General features: G+C 32.8%; 1 protein-coding gene across 1 annotated transcript; it reads right to left on the bottom strand.

The window, feature by feature from the left end:
• Positions 1–620: 620 nt before the first annotated feature.
• On the bottom strand, positions 621–8,593 carry LOC148277702 (uncharacterized). Its single transcript, XM_088232519.1, has 4 exons — positions 8,411–8,593; positions 5,078–5,304; positions 2,981–3,257; positions 621–1,091 (listed from the first exon to the last, which is right to left on the bottom strand). The coding sequence occupies exons 1-4, from the start codon at positions 8,466–8,468 to the stop codon at positions 700–702; spliced, it is 954 nt and encodes a 317-aa protein (XP_088088645.1). The 5' UTR covers positions 8,469–8,593; the 3' UTR covers positions 621–699.
• Positions 8,594–15,749: the final 7,156 nt, after the last annotated feature.

The following is a 15,749-nucleotide window of genomic DNA, read 5'->3' on the forward strand; positions in this document are numbered from 1 at the left end:
CATCAGCAATACTAAGGTGGTTTAGAGCCTTTACCGGGCACTGCAGGTTGAACAAACATATTGCTAGAATGAACCTTTATGAAACGTCTAGATGTAGGTTCTGCAGTGCAGATGAGGAAACACTATGTGAATGTGATGCTTTACATCATAAAAGGAGCCTCATCCTCGGGAGACCACTGGTTAAACCTGAGAATGTTAAAGAGCTTGCCCCCTACCTAACCCTATAATTTACGGATCTGGGCTTAGAGGGGGGACTTAGCAAACTGAGAACTCTCGCCTTCAACAAAAAAAAAACCTGGGCTTGGAGAGCGAGAACTATTTACGGGGACCCGTCATAATCGATCTTCACAGGTCGCAGTGACTTCAAGAGCTTGCATAGCACTAACCTCCACCTTTATCAATAAGAATAGGGTGATTCAGGATAATATAATAAAGTTACAAAAAACTACGTAACAATGCCCAAAAAAATTTAAATAATTTTAATGGAATTCATAAGATTTTTAGTATGATATAATTACTAACAAGGTATATCACGTTATTATAATGAAGGGATGAAAACTTAAGTTGTTATAATATTATATTATTTTTATTTTTAGGTCCAGTAATATTAATGTAGGAACTTTATGCTTCGTATCTTGTTTTATTTAAGTAATAAGCAAATTGTAAAATTGCATTATCAAATACAAAAACAGAGATAAATCACCATCCACGAATTAACTTCCTCGTTTTAGCCTGTAGATCAGCGTTTGAATATAGGCTATCAAGTATAATCTTACTTAATCCCTTGATAGGTACAATGCTGTCCTTGGCCTGGTCACAATCGATCTCCCAAGGTTTCTCTTCAAAGTACACGTGGATAGATATGACTCCATATTTTACAGTCCAGTCCGAAAGGCACTTGGCCCCAGTGGGGAATGTCATTTCCGTGGCTTGCTTGGACACCTTGTCGTACCAGTCTCTGTCTACCGGAGTGGTCTTGCCGAACACCTGGTAACCGACTCCATGGAGGCTCCCGTTCTTGACTAACAAGAACCAGGGCTCTAGATCGGAACAAGAAGCATTCTCATTGGCGTTGTAGAAGTAGTGAGTACCTTAAAACGAAAATCATAAAGATTAGATAAATTATACGAAATAATTATATTCTGCATCATTCGTTGCTATCCATCCACTGACGGGAAATAAATAGATTCGTTATTCCTTTATAAGATAGCTCAAATATTGTATTGCCTTAACAATTTTATAAAATGATGTAGAAAATCACGATACATATGCAATGAAGAAGTTCACTGGTTATTTTTCTATTTGTTCATCAACTATTAAACTAAGACAAATTTCAATTTTTATGTATTCGTATTATCAGCGCTGAGATTTTGTTAGGTTTTGAATTTCTGAAACAACTCCGCGTGTGACATCAGAGGTTCAGTTCTGCCCATTGGTCCATTCATGGCAAGCAAACCGGAAATCTTCCATAACTCTCTCTTCATTGGTTGATTCATATGAACCGGTGACGTCTTTATTTATCGCTCCAATTTTTAACGCGCGCAAGAAAACATTTATTGTATCCAATCTCCCGTAGGGCTAAAGTTCCTCATTATTAATGTAAGAAATATTATGCACACGTTTATATTTTTTTCTCTGTAATTCGTTACTATAGTTACGAAACTAGCTGACAGCTGTCATTGTACCGTATTTTGCGGACGATAAGACGCATCGGACCATAAGACGCACCCCAATTTTCGCTTGAATTTAGAGTAAACAAGTGCGTCTTACGGTCCAAAAAATACGGTTATTATTTCATCATCATCATTCCCTATCCGCACCCGACGGTGCATAGAACACTACATCGGAACACCAAATGCAGCGTAATTTGGTCATCTGTTACATAAGGTAATACGATCACTCTTATGCGTCAGGTACCAGTCCAGAAACGGTGAAATACTTCGGTATAAAAGCTTTTAAATAAATATTTCATATCAACCCTGCCAGGAATCGAACCCGGGACTTCAAGCATGGTGGGCGAATGCGCCAATCACCATACTACGACGCCGACTTATCCCCATTAAATTTAATTTTTCAGGATTTTTATCAGAAAGTAGCCATCGTTATAGTAGTATTTATGTACTTTAAAATTGTGAAAAATGTACTTTAAAATAACAAATTAGATCTGTACCTTAGAGAAAAAAACACAAACGTCCATCATTTGTCCGTTTAAATTATCGCAATGAGCTATTTTATTCGTGAATAAAACATTAAAGTTCACTTTTGTTGTAAAAATGCTTTTTTAAGTTGAAATGAAAATCTGAAGTTCATTTTGTCTTAGTGCAAAAAACATCACAAGTCTCAAATGCACTATTTTAATATAAATTAGTATTTTCCAAAAAAATATTATTTCAATGAAAGTTCTTTGTGGGTTGAAAATATCTAATTTGGTTTTAAAGTTATAAATCGCACAAACAAAATCTTGTTTTCCGAACATTTCGTTCATTTTGATTCCCGCGGTTTGTCCGTTCAGATACAGATATACTTATACCCGTATGCAGAGACAAAACGTAAGGTGAGGAAAGTACATTCTAATTTCAAATGCAGAGAATAACCCGAAGGTAAAGACAATAGAATGTACATTCCTCACCTTGACGTTTGTCAAGGTGAGGAAAGTACATTCTGAGGAGAGTACATTCTGAGGAGAGTACATTCTATTGTCTTCACCTTCGGATTATTCTCTGCATTTGAAATTAGAATGTACTTTCCTCACCTTAAGTTTTGTCTCTGCATACGGGTATTAGTCTATAAATTGGAATGTTTTTACGAAATGTTTTCTACTGTTCCAGTGTAATGAAAGCATTTTCGTAGAGTCACGTCGGATTACAATGAAAATTAGTTAGAGAAGGAAGGCAAATACCCACCAATTAAAATTTCATATATCAGGCGCTTGTAACGAGTCTATTTAATTGTAAATCACTCATATCCATGTCATGCTTACCCATATTAGGAAGGCAGTTCTGCTTGTTGTATTTGGTAGTGGAAGCAATAACAGTCTCGCTGGTGGGGATCTCAGTGTATGCGGATCCATACTTGAACCATAAGCCTGTTCCGAGATTGGTCATAGAAGTTCTACCACCTAACCTCAGCACCAAAGGATTTACCACCAAAAGCGTACTTGTCCAATAGAGGTATCCATTTATGATCATCTTTTCATAGACGGGAAAATTTGCGAAGTTGTAAGGGATCCCTTTGTTCAAGAAATCACTGGGAGGCAGCTGTAAAATTTAAGCATGAACATAATTTCTCGATTTAAGCTCAATCGGGAGAATGTTTGAACTGAATACAGTACCCGGCAAATAGTAAAGTACATCGGGCTTAAGAAAGAGACTGCCGACTTGTAGAGCGTCGCCTCCGTCGCATGGAATGAATGACAAAGACGATGCTCTGCAAAGATGAAGTTAACGGATTAGGCCGACAGTCTCTTTCTTAAGCCCGGTGTATTTTATTCAATGCCGGGTACGATTGACATATTATTACATAGACATGCCTTGAGCCCTCAAAAATGATGACACTTAACGCATACCCAAACGCTTAGTCATGCCCAACGCGTATTTAGTCGTTTTTCGACAGCCAGCTAGGCGTGGCGTTTAGAATCGAAACCAGAATGCCTACTTGTGTCATGAAAACCTATAAAACCTATTTATTTCGTTTTTAAAATATTACTTAAACTCTTCATTGTCAAATATAAAAAAAAAATAAAATGGAAATAAGGGCTAGATTTCTTTTTGTCCATGCGCTCTGTAGCTGCAAGACGTTCTGTTATCTAGCTCATATATATCATAATTGGAGACGAGGAATTAGAATCCCAACGTCCATTCGCTCTGTAGCTGCAAGACGTGTTGGGATATTTATTTATTGTACAGCGTCCTTGAGGTGATTTTCACAAAAATGGCGCTATAGAAATTATCCAAACATTATTATTATTATTAAAAACCTTTCGGATAAAAATTGTTAATAGGATTGTGATTTTTTTTTGTTGGTAAATATTTGATCACGATTGATTAACAAAGCTTAAAACAATTAATAATCAAATATAAATACTGTTTTTTGTACACCTCAAACTACGCCTAGCGGCGCAATTGCGAAGCTTTTCTTGGCAACAGTGGTGCACTGATAAGAATACGTTTCTAAAATAATATAATAATCGTGAGTTAATATTATCTTTTGGTTCCTAAAAATCCAGTGAAAATATATAAATGGGTCGAAATTATAAGGAATTTAAGGAAAGAAGCTGATTGCAATCCACTAAAAACAAATGTTGATTGTAAACGTTAAAATACAAACTTTTTTATGTACCAAAAATAAGTAACCTTCAATTTTTGCAGCTTATACATGCTCGTTGAATGTATCCCTGGTGTAAATAAACAGTACTTAGTAAGTATGAGTACGTTTTCGTGTCACTACCTTTTAAAATAATTTACTCTATAGGGCCCGTCTATGTATTATATGTCAATGCTGGGTACAGTACCACTGTTTTACTATTGGTTTTATCTCTTTTATTGAAAAAAAATCATAGGTATATTTTAAGTGCACTGAATGGAAATGGAGATGTTTATAAACATTGAAATATTAAATAAAATGTTGACATTTCGTAATATGTCCATGTGCTTGTAATTTTCTCAATTTGAAAGGTTTGGGTAGCTAGGAAGAAACTACCTCAAGGCAATATGCCCGCCCTTCTATGTAAATAAATTATATAAAGTGATAAATAAATAAGAGTGATAGAAATGCTTATTAAAGGATGTTTTTTGTTCGTCCTTGCAAATTGATTTCGACAATAATTAATGATTATAAACATATCAATGTGAGAAATTGCTGTTTTTACGAAAACATCATATTTTGAATATTGAATTTAGAGGTACCAACGATTTTTTAGGAAATATTCGGAAAAAACGATTATATGGACGCACAGACAAAGAATAATAAATTCCAATAATATTGCTTTAGAAAATTTGTGACAATTGATGTTTTAAGAACGAGGTAATGAATTCATTTTCGATTTAGAACTACAGACGTTATTTTTTTCTGAACTTACCGCTATTTGCACGCCAGCAATATAGCCGTGGGAGTCGTACAAACCGCAGAACCTTACATCCTTTTGGGACAGGCAGACTGTGATCAGCCCCAAATTATTGTTACTATTTGCCACGGACCATCCAGATGCCAACATATCATCCATTGTGTTGTTCAATCTCCAGAAGGCATCAATATCCTCTAGGACTCCGCTGAATGCAAACTTTACTCGAATTTGAGTCCAGTTATCTGAAATAATCGAAGATTTCAAACGAATTGTATTAAAATTTAATTCAGCCAATTCAATTTATAACTATATTTGTAATTCTTTACTTAATATTATAGAATTATTTATCCGCTCGTAGTTATTACATTCTCGCTATAAAAAAACACTTGAATATAAGTAAAGTACAACAAAACAAATAATAGAATAAATGTACGATGAGCGACCAAAAATAATACTTGAGAATGTAAAATAATATTTTGCATATCTAGGCCTAATCTCATTTCTTGTTTAATTTTCCTTTTCACGCTATTTTTGTGCTATGCTTTTACTTTCATTTCATTTTTGTAACTATGACTTTTTATGCATACATTACATATGTTTTATATATTTAGCATGTGACAAAACATTTTTTGTATCCAATTTCCCGTAGAGCTGAAGTTCTTCATTCATATTCCACGGTATTCCACCAAGTTTACTTCGGTGGCGCTGTCTGCTTATCAAAACACGCATGTACGTTTTCGTATTAATTTCTCAATTTGTTTAACGATAATATATGTCTGACCTTACAGAATTAAAAGCTTATTACTGATTATAATAAGATGCTAATAAATTTAACGGAAAAAGTTCATACGTCCGAGTCGATAATATCCACTAAATCATATTATATTATCCATTTTATTGTGAATATCATTCACAGTCGAAACGGTACGGTCTTGCGCTGTTGGCAATAAAAGTGCCTATAACACCGTTGCTAAAGCCTCGTCACAGGTCACGTCACTCCTATGTGAAGGAGTGGAAGAATAGGGTTGTGACTCCGCGCCTGCTTCGAGTAGAGTGACTAAAGTCTGTTTATCACAAGAATTTCCAAGTCAACTAATCAGCCGCGTGATATTGACGGAAAATAGCCTATTTCACATATATCATCTTAATCTAAACGGCACGGTAAAATTATCAAGGATTGACATTTATTAGATTCGTTTGTACCTATTTAAATGTGACAAAATTTATGTTTTTCGTTTTATTTTATAAAACTCCATAGTTAATGGTTTTGATAAAAATATCAATTAAAACGCCTCGATTAACATATTACTTTTAAAAATTTAAAAAGATTATCTTTCTTATATCTCCTCTTACAAAGGAGTATGATCATCATCCTGCTTTGCTTTTTCTGTAGAAAACAGAATCTTTTAACTCATTCACTAAAGTTTATATTGCTAATTTTTGCTCTCTCGACGATATGCTTTTGTGTTCTGATCGCGACTATATTGATAATCTAACAGACGTGAATGAGGCTGTTCAACATTTTCATAAAATTATTTATTCTTGTTTTGACCACTGCTTTCCTAGGAAGCCCCCGGCTGTCAGTAACAGGAGATATCATTTGAATAAATCCGTAGCATGTGACAACAAAATAAATTGATTTAATTAAATTACAAATTTAAAAGCTTCAATTAAATTAATTTAACAATAGAATCACTATGTAAAGCGCCCTTGAGGTATTTTATTACGAAAATGGAGCTATATAAGTTATCCATAATAACAATAATATCCGAAGTAGTTATCTCAAGATATTATCAGCGATATCAGAAAAAAACATATATTTCACAAAAAAATTGAGTATTCTGGTAATTTATATTACTACACTCTATTCAGTGATTTTCGGACAATAATAAAACAAAATATGGAAGTAGCTTTCAAGTCATGTATTTCTGGTATTTGGTCCAATACATTGTGAAACCCTAAAGAGTTCTGGAAATATATTGACTCTGAGCGCTAAGATGGAGGAATTATTGACTCCATGACCCTGGCATGGTCAAGACGTTTTTAATGAAGATGTTGTGAATGCTTTTGCTGAATATTTCAAATCTGTTGACAGTTTTTCTTTAAATGAAAGCGTTTACATGGGGAGCCAAAGTACGTATCAAGGAGCGCAAAATACCAAAATCGATCTTTTTAATGAAACTTGTGTCTTAAAATCAACTAGTTATTTAAAAAATACCAAATTATTCGGTCCCGACTTTGTTTCTTCATTTGTATTAAAGGGTTGCATCCATATTAAAAAAAACACTCTGTGTTATAATTAATCTATCCTTAAAAACAGGCACTTTTCCAGAGATATGGAAGACAAAAGACGAAAATTTCTCTCGTATTTAAAAAAGGCAATAAAACATGCATTTTCAAAAATAAAAACTTAATTATTTATAATTATAATCTTGTAATTGTAAATTTGTTATTCCATATTATGTACGAGAATAATATTTTTTTTATTTTTTATTTTACTATATACCTACTAAATATATAAAAACTTGTAATGTTCCCAATAAATTAAATTAAAATAAAATAATATTATAAAATCTTAATGTATTTTACCTTAGTTGACATTAAACATGAATGAAACCTGTGTAAAACACCAATGTAGAATTTCAACAATAATTTTCAAAATAAACCTGTATAAATGAAATCAATATTTTTATAATTATTACATTAATTTTAAAGTCATACCCTTACAAATGTTTCTAAATAATGGAAGGTTTTTCCCCAATATAACCAAAATATTCCTCTAATATACTCAGTATACTCTAATTGAATTTTAATTACTTTACTTATTTTGGCTTGTATAGAAATCCACAAACATAAAATAGCAATTATTTTTAGTATATAAGGAAACTTTGTAAATATTTAAGTTAGTTTGTTTGACAAGTCCTAACAAGACGAAACGCGTCACAATATACCCTTTGTATATTTTATAAAAAATAAAGTAGAATTACAATCCAATAAACTGGTTTTATTTTGGATACATTACCAAATTAAATATGGAATTCTACCAATTATCTGCATACACAATAAATAATAAAACATGCATTGAAAATTATAGACCTGTGGCAATTTTATCTACACCTGCGAAAGTATTTGACCGGTCAATACACCATTTCATCAATCCTATAAAAGAGCCATTCGTAACAAATGAACATCGTGAATTTCATGGTATTTACGAATTTTTTCATAAAATGAATTTGAATTAAGAGCGTCAATAAATAATTGCATTTGAGTAATTTCGAAGTATTCTGCCAAATATCTCTGTAATTATTATAATTAAATCTATTTGATTGTGTTACTTTGTTATCTTACCAGTTGAAGCACTGACACAAGCCAGGGTGGCAACCAGGAGGATGATGATGATCTTCATTTTGACTAAATATTATAAAACTGATAACATGAGAGATTGGTACGCCATTTTATATCACTGCAATCAAAAAGTTTTCCTTATAATTTTCGGACGGCACCACAATGACATGTAATTTTTCTTCCTTTCGTGAATTGTCATCATGAAGACATTTTATCTAAAAAAAATGTTTTTTACATGATTTGTTTTAGTGTACTTTATACTTTGAGTTAAAACGCTTTTATTTCCAGCATGGTAACAAACAGTCTCTAGAGTGAATTGGTGATGAATGAAAGCAAGACAAAAGTTATGGTATTTGAAAGGGTAAGTTTTTAAAAAGACTGGATAATAAATGTGAACAACGAATGTCTCGGACAAATTGTGATGATCGTAGAACAACGACGCATGTGATTTTTTTCAAAATTACATGAGAGCGGTGTAAATTTTTTTTGACACTAAGTCACAACATGATAAGTAAAAAAAGTAACATATTACAACAGAGATGAAGAACATTTAAGAAAAGGTAATATAGAAGTCTAGGCATCTACAGGGCTTATGACCTGTCAATGACAGGCCACTTTACACACTGTGTAACATTCACCATTCTGCCTATATTTGAACATCTATATTCCTTCAATTCTTTCATCTGTTGATGTTTGTGAAGTTAAAGAGCTGAAACCTTTATTTCTATATTATCTCTATCTTACCTTTTCTTAAATGTTCTTCATCTCTGTTGTAATATGTTAATATAAACAGCTCCCCGGGGAGTTGAATCCAGTCCTTGTCTACAAAAATTTGGACAAACTCAAAATATTGTTAAAAAAAGTATATAATTTGATACTTAGGTTTGATTTGTTTATTTTTTAAAACCTGGAAAAAAAGCCTTTAAATAACGTTTTTAAGATCAGATATTAAAGAAAGTCAATGTCGCATTTTTCGCACATCCGTCGTTGTTCTACGATCCCGACGAAATCGTCGCCGTTCAGGTTTAGATTTTTGTTTTCGTTTTATGTATACTCGTACAACATTATTTCTTCATTATTAACATTTTACAACAGACATGAAGAAAATTTAAGAGAAGGTAATATGGAAGTTCAGGCATCTACAGGGCTTATGACCTGTCAATGGCTGGTTTAAGTGGCCACTTTACACACTGTGTAACATTCACCATTCTGCCTATATTTGAACATCCATATTCCTTCAATTCTTTCATCTGTTGATGTTTGTGAAGTAATATTGAAAAAAATAATATTTTCAGGCGTTGTCTAGTATGTAGGTGAAATAATTCAATTAGATGAATCTCACCCGCATAAATAAAGGTTTCAGCTCTTTAACTTCACAAACATCAACAGATGAAAGAATTGAAGGAATATGGATGTTCAAATATAGGCAGAATGGTGAATGTTACACAGTGTGTAAAGTGGCCACTTAAACCAGCCATTGACAGGTCATAAGCCCTGTAGATGCCTGAACTTCTATATTACCTTCTCTTAAATTTTCTTCATGTCTGTTGTAAAATGTTAATATAAACAGCTCCCCAGGGAGTTGAATCCAGTCCTTGTCTACAAAAATTTGGACAAACTCAAAATATTGTTATTCCTTCGTGTCTTTTCAATAAATTCCGATGGTATTTTTTTCTTTCTGATACATTTTTTGATTTCTGGAAGGTTTTTCACAGATGTCTGAATGTCTGAATATTTGGCAATCCGGATGACTAGAGTTAGGATAAACGGAGTCATACTGTATAACAACTCAAAGTAATGACAAAACGAATATGTAGTTGTTTGAAATAAGGATGGTTAATGGTTATGTGTAATTTATTAATAGTGAAAATGCACAAATTTGTGTAAATACCTCTGAATTATGTGACAAAGTGTTCTCTAAATGTATTCTGCTTTTTAATTCCAAGATTTCAGTCTCTCGCTGTCTCATTTCTTGACGATAGATCTCTCAAGTTTGGGACATGTGCGCATTACGCATGAGGGACTCGTCTTTATCGCGTCTTTCTCTACAAACAAAAAGGAATAAATACTTCTTTACATACTCTCCACACATAATATATTGACAAGATAATATTTGTGTACTCACTTATCGTACCGTTGATGGATTTCATTTAGTTCGTGTTTTAGATTTTCTGATTGATCTTTTAATATATCCATTTCCTTAACAGTTTCCGCACAACGAATCTTCCAGATATTAAAAAATATTTTATTTTTTTTGAACAGAACATTTTTAACACAGGAGTTCTGAGAATGACTTTATCTGTAAAATTCTAACAAATAATTTATTTTTTTAATTGTTGTGGTCATTTTTTATACCTATTTTGTAAAAAAAAACTTTAATGCCCTATATCTTCAGATTTGTGTTTAGGTATGTTGGATAAAAACAAATTGAAGCGACGTCTTTAAGAGTGGCTCAAATTTGATTAAGTGACTTTTGCTTGTTTCTGGTCTGAACAATGCAAGCTATAAGAGTTATTAAAAGGAAGGAAATATTACAACTAATCATTTTAATAATTTTTATTCAAAGAAATATTTTTTAGCATGTTTTTTCAAGTCAAATAGCAACAAAAAAAATGGATAAACGCAACTTTTTTTTTACTTAAGTTACCTCGGTGAGGTTTGCCTCTAAAGCTAGGGTTTCCTAAGACAGCGGTGCCCGCATCTTAACGGCCGTAGTGAACGGTGATGTGGTGGACAGCCGTCGTAGTGGTGACTAGAGAGTGGTTTTATTTTTTAACGGTGTTATCAACACCATATTTATAGGAAACCACTCTCTAGTCACCGTTACGACGGCTGTCAACCGCATCAATGTTCACTACGGCCGTTAAAATACGGGCACCGCTGTCCTAGGAAACCCTAGCTTTAAAGAACATAATTTTACGCTTCTAGTGGCATATTTAACTAAAAACTATCATTTTTACGGTTGGTGAATTTTGCCTGAACGGCGACGTTAATAGAATAATTTTTGTAAGTATCTGAAAAGCATGTTTCAAAGTGATGAAAGAGTAAAAAAAGATGTTGAAAGGAGATTGAATGCAGGCAACAAAATTAAAGCGTAGGATTGCTAATAAAATTTTTCAATTATAGCTGGGCTGCCAGTGCCCAACGGAGTTTTAGTCCGTATGAATGTGAAACATGGAACAGGCAGAGAAAGGATAAAAGCAGATTGGTGCTGTGGCGCAGTTGGTAAGGCAGCCAACTGTAAAACTGACGTCGCTGATTTGATTCCTTCCAGTTGCAAGAAAAAATCTAAGAAAGATTTTTTCTCAATTGGTCCTGGGTATTGTGGTGTATTTTAATTACCTCCTTCCATATCCTCTCTATCCCACCTGCGGACAAGCCTCTAAACAGAGGCTTAGCGGGTTATTCCTTTAAAAAATACCGTCAAAATGTGATATCTTGAAATCAATGTTATGACTGGACAGTTGTAATTGATAATTGATCAGATAATAAAGGATCACCAAAATGGTTTTGTCGTGTAGAACGAATAGCTGATGAAAGAATGGAATAACAGAAATGCATACACGGCAAGAATAAATGATAACGTAGGACGAGGACGACCAAGAAAGTTGTGGCGTGATTAGATAAACTAAAATCTCAAATCTAGTCATGTCAAAAGCAATACGACCAAAGGGCATGTATGAATCTGGAAGAAAATAGGAAAGTCAGGATGGGCGTTTGTACTGCCCGCATAAGCAAAAAGGCAGTTATTTCCAAAAGTCATATTTTGAGATATGCCACATATTAGTATATATTAACTAAATGCTAATTATTTAAAACTATAAATATTCAATGTATAAACACAGTATGGCAGTTTTTTCTAATCATAATACCTGTATGTGTCATATCTACACTGTCTTTTTGCTTATGAATCTTTAGATACTGTGTTATTGCTTAAAAAATTGAAAATAGTTTTTCGCACTGAAATATTTTTTTATTGCTTTTTACTTTATATCAAATTGTTCAAAGCTGCCTTTTGCTAATGGCGGCAGTGTAGTGGTCCATTTTCACTGCCTATCCCTACCGGGAAAAGGCGTGACGGTAGTATTTTGAATATTTGTAGCACTAACTTTGCGGATCATTGTTATAATTTTTAGATATAAATAAAATAACTTTGACACAACCGACTAGTTTCGGCAACTACACGTTGCCATGTTCAGGGTTATATAATAACTAAACATATATAATACGTAAAAGAAACAGTGACCAGATTAGTGGGTGCCGATAAGGATACATGAGGGGTTAATTGTGTTTATGGTAGGGTAGGAGCAGGTGAGGGGTTAATTGTGCTTAAGGTTAGACTTTATGGGGAAAATATTAAAAACAGGGCTTTGACATAAGTTTAATTGATTATTTATAATTTATTTTTTTTAACGCGTTTTTTTATTTCAAGGATTTCCAGATAATTTATTTGATTCGTTTTATTATTTATTATTGTTTTACTAGTGATGATAGTAGTTAAAACCATGCTCGAGATCTCGGGTTCGATTTCCAGGAAGGTTGACATTAAATTTGTTATTAAAGGTGGTTTTCCACTAAAGCATTTCATTATTATTCACTTTATACCGATAAAACAAAATATATGACTTTCAGTATTACAAAACATGGACAACCTGCCAAAGAACAAAGGATGAAGCTGCACGTAAAATAATGCAATAATCTGGTATGCGCATGCCCAGAAATAGAAAAGACAAACTCCATAAAATATCTAAAAATTACCATTGATCCACTCTTTTTTTTTTTTTTATACGCCTCCACTCGTTTGCGAGTGATTTTGGCTCTTAGAAACAAGAATAAGAAATTTAAAGAATATATGCTTCAGTGAAAGACAAAAAAAAACCCATACCCACGAAAAAATATAATATAAAGTGAGGTAGTTAAAATCAGTATGAAAGAGTTATGTGACAATAAAATATTATTACCGTATAAATTAAACGTAACCATAAAATGAAATTTTGGGCCAAAAGTAAAGAGGGACATTCAATAAGACTTATTATTTAAATTTTGCAAATAATATTTAACAAATTCAAATATTTTTATTATTTGTCCTTAAGAATTTAGTCAGAAGTAAATAAGTATTCAAATCATTTTGGGCTAGTAAAAATTTTACGTTAAGAGGGAACGTATTATATTCTTCACAAATATTTTGAAGGAATTCGCTTCTTTCGTAGAGGGGACAGTCAAAAAACAGATGATCTAATGTCTCATCGTCATTTTCACAAAGACACATTGCCGAAGTAAAGACACCTATTCTCGATAAATGCGAGGCAACAAGACAATGTCCTATTCTCATTCTTGATATTAAAGAGATGTTCAATTTTGATTGCTTTTCGATTTCAAACCATGGTGTAATGGGGATGGAGCATTGAATACTCTTATAAAACAACCCAGTCAAGGAATTCTGCCAGAAAGATCCACTCTTTAGATGGAAAGAACACATCGATACAACCGCAAACCGAATAAAAAAACTTGTGTACTTATTCTGCAATGTAAGAAATGTACTAAATATACAAAGCTTAAGGACAGTCTACTTTGCGCTATCTCAAAGTATAATAGATTGTGAGATCATAAGTTGGGGATCAGCATCTAAAACCGCACTTAATCCCCTAAAAGTAGCTCAAAAAAGAATTCTTAAGACAATGTCAAAGTTGCCAATTGTCACCAGTTCAGTATATATGTTCGAAGCAGCGGCTGTTATGGATGTTCTTCAATAGGGTTTAATTATGTTATTGGTTCAATCACAAGACCAATACCAAAGCCAAAAACATGGGAACCCGGAAAGCCATTGAATGCTCCCACCTATATCCTTCTACAGTCTGCCAAAAAATGTTTGCGACATATCAACATATTCAAAATTAAAACAGAAAATTAAAATTATGTTAATGTACAGAAATAGAATCAACCCGGAAACAACAGTCACTTTATAATTCCAATAATCCAAGCAAAGCTACCTACGTACTCATAGTTGATACTTATAACAATGTGTTTGTATTTGAATTAAATCATTTTCTGTATATTTATATTAAAAATCTAAAACAATTCATTTTATAAAATAAATATATATCACACTAAAATAAAATCGTAAAATGTCTTCCTTGCCACGGGTTTTCCCAGTGAGGAATACATTGTAAATTCAATTTTGTAATGGAGTGTGAGACTGACCACCTTACCTCCTGCAACAGATGATCTCAATAGGATCAAAATATTGTTGAATACCTACTAATTGCAACCTACTATAATACATATATTTATGGTTTTTTTTCATAAAACCTTTACATAACATCAAAACACACATAAAGAAAAAAAGTAAGAACAATGCTGGTTGAACTTGCCCAAAAAAAAGTCAGGCACTTGTGTTTGGTAAGCGTGTTATATGTGTTATGTACGGTATAATGTATTTGCAATTTCTCACTAAAGTTCGTATTACATGTGTCAGAAAATGGTACAATATATGCGTGATTTGACCCGATGTATGTGCATTTGCGTTGTTTTTACTAAAGTTCGTATTACATGTGTCAGAAAATCACGCGATATCTTGTGCATGATTTGACCCAATGAATATTGTCCGTCAATAATGTTTTGAGTATATACAAAAGTTTGTAGACTGGCTGGGTTTCTTATTGAGTTAAATATAAATGTCAATGTTCTCTTTTCGAGGTAAAATTTCTATTTGCTTTTTTATTTATTCTTAATTAAATTATCTAACTTTGATTTAATAAATTTTGCTCCATATCTGTTTTTTTCTATTTCATATTTTCCATTTACTCATAAAATCAAAAAACAGAATGTAACTTTCAAACATTTATATTTATCATGTTTTTTTAATTTATTTATAAATGCATCTACTCTGTGGATTTCATAATTTATTATTGTTAATTATACTAATTCTAAGAACCAATTCTAGATTTAGTATACCCAGGCCAATGTGGGATTTTTTGTACTTTGCGTACTAATGCAGTGCCCTATGCACCATTATGTGCGGAAAGGGAATGATGATGATTTTGATTGTTGATTGAAGAATAGTAAATTATTAGCTATGAGTATTCGCGTCGTCATAAGATAGCTCATTTGGTCAATGTGGAACTGGCCGTCATCTGTCATGGCGCTGAAAACATCTACGAGTGCGTACTGTGCTTGCTTACGCGTAATTTTCAATCCCAAAATTTGGCACAATAATTTAGTAGAAAGATGGCTAAATATGATATGTCACTGTTTATACATTTTGAAGGAAAGCAATATGATAGTATGATGGGCTCTCGAAAATATTCAAGCCTAATTTTAGTGTCATAGATGCATTGAACAT

The sequence above is a fragment of the Micrasema longulum genome, unplaced genomic scaffold (assembly GCF_059751315.1).
Source record: "Micrasema longulum isolate JH-2025_06_02 unplaced genomic scaffold, ASM5975131v1 h1tg000993l, whole genome shotgun sequence".
NCBI lineage: Eukaryota > Metazoa > Arthropoda > Insecta > Trichoptera > Brachycentridae > Micrasema > Micrasema longulum.

Bases quoted from the DNA above. Each gene is read 5' to 3' on its own strand.
- LOC148277702 (XM_088232519.1), bottom strand. From the start codon at position 8,468: ATGAAGATCATCATCATCCTCCTGGTTGCCACCCTGGCTTGTGTCAGT. The intron at 5,305-8,410 runs GTAAGATAACAA...CGATTATTTCAG, and splicing joins TTGTGTCAGTGCTTCAACTG to ATAACTGGACTCAAATTCGA. The intron at 3,258-5,077 runs GTAAGTTCAGAA...TAAATTTTACAG, and splicing joins TTGCTGGCGTGCAAATAGCG to CTGCCTCCCAGTGATTTCTT.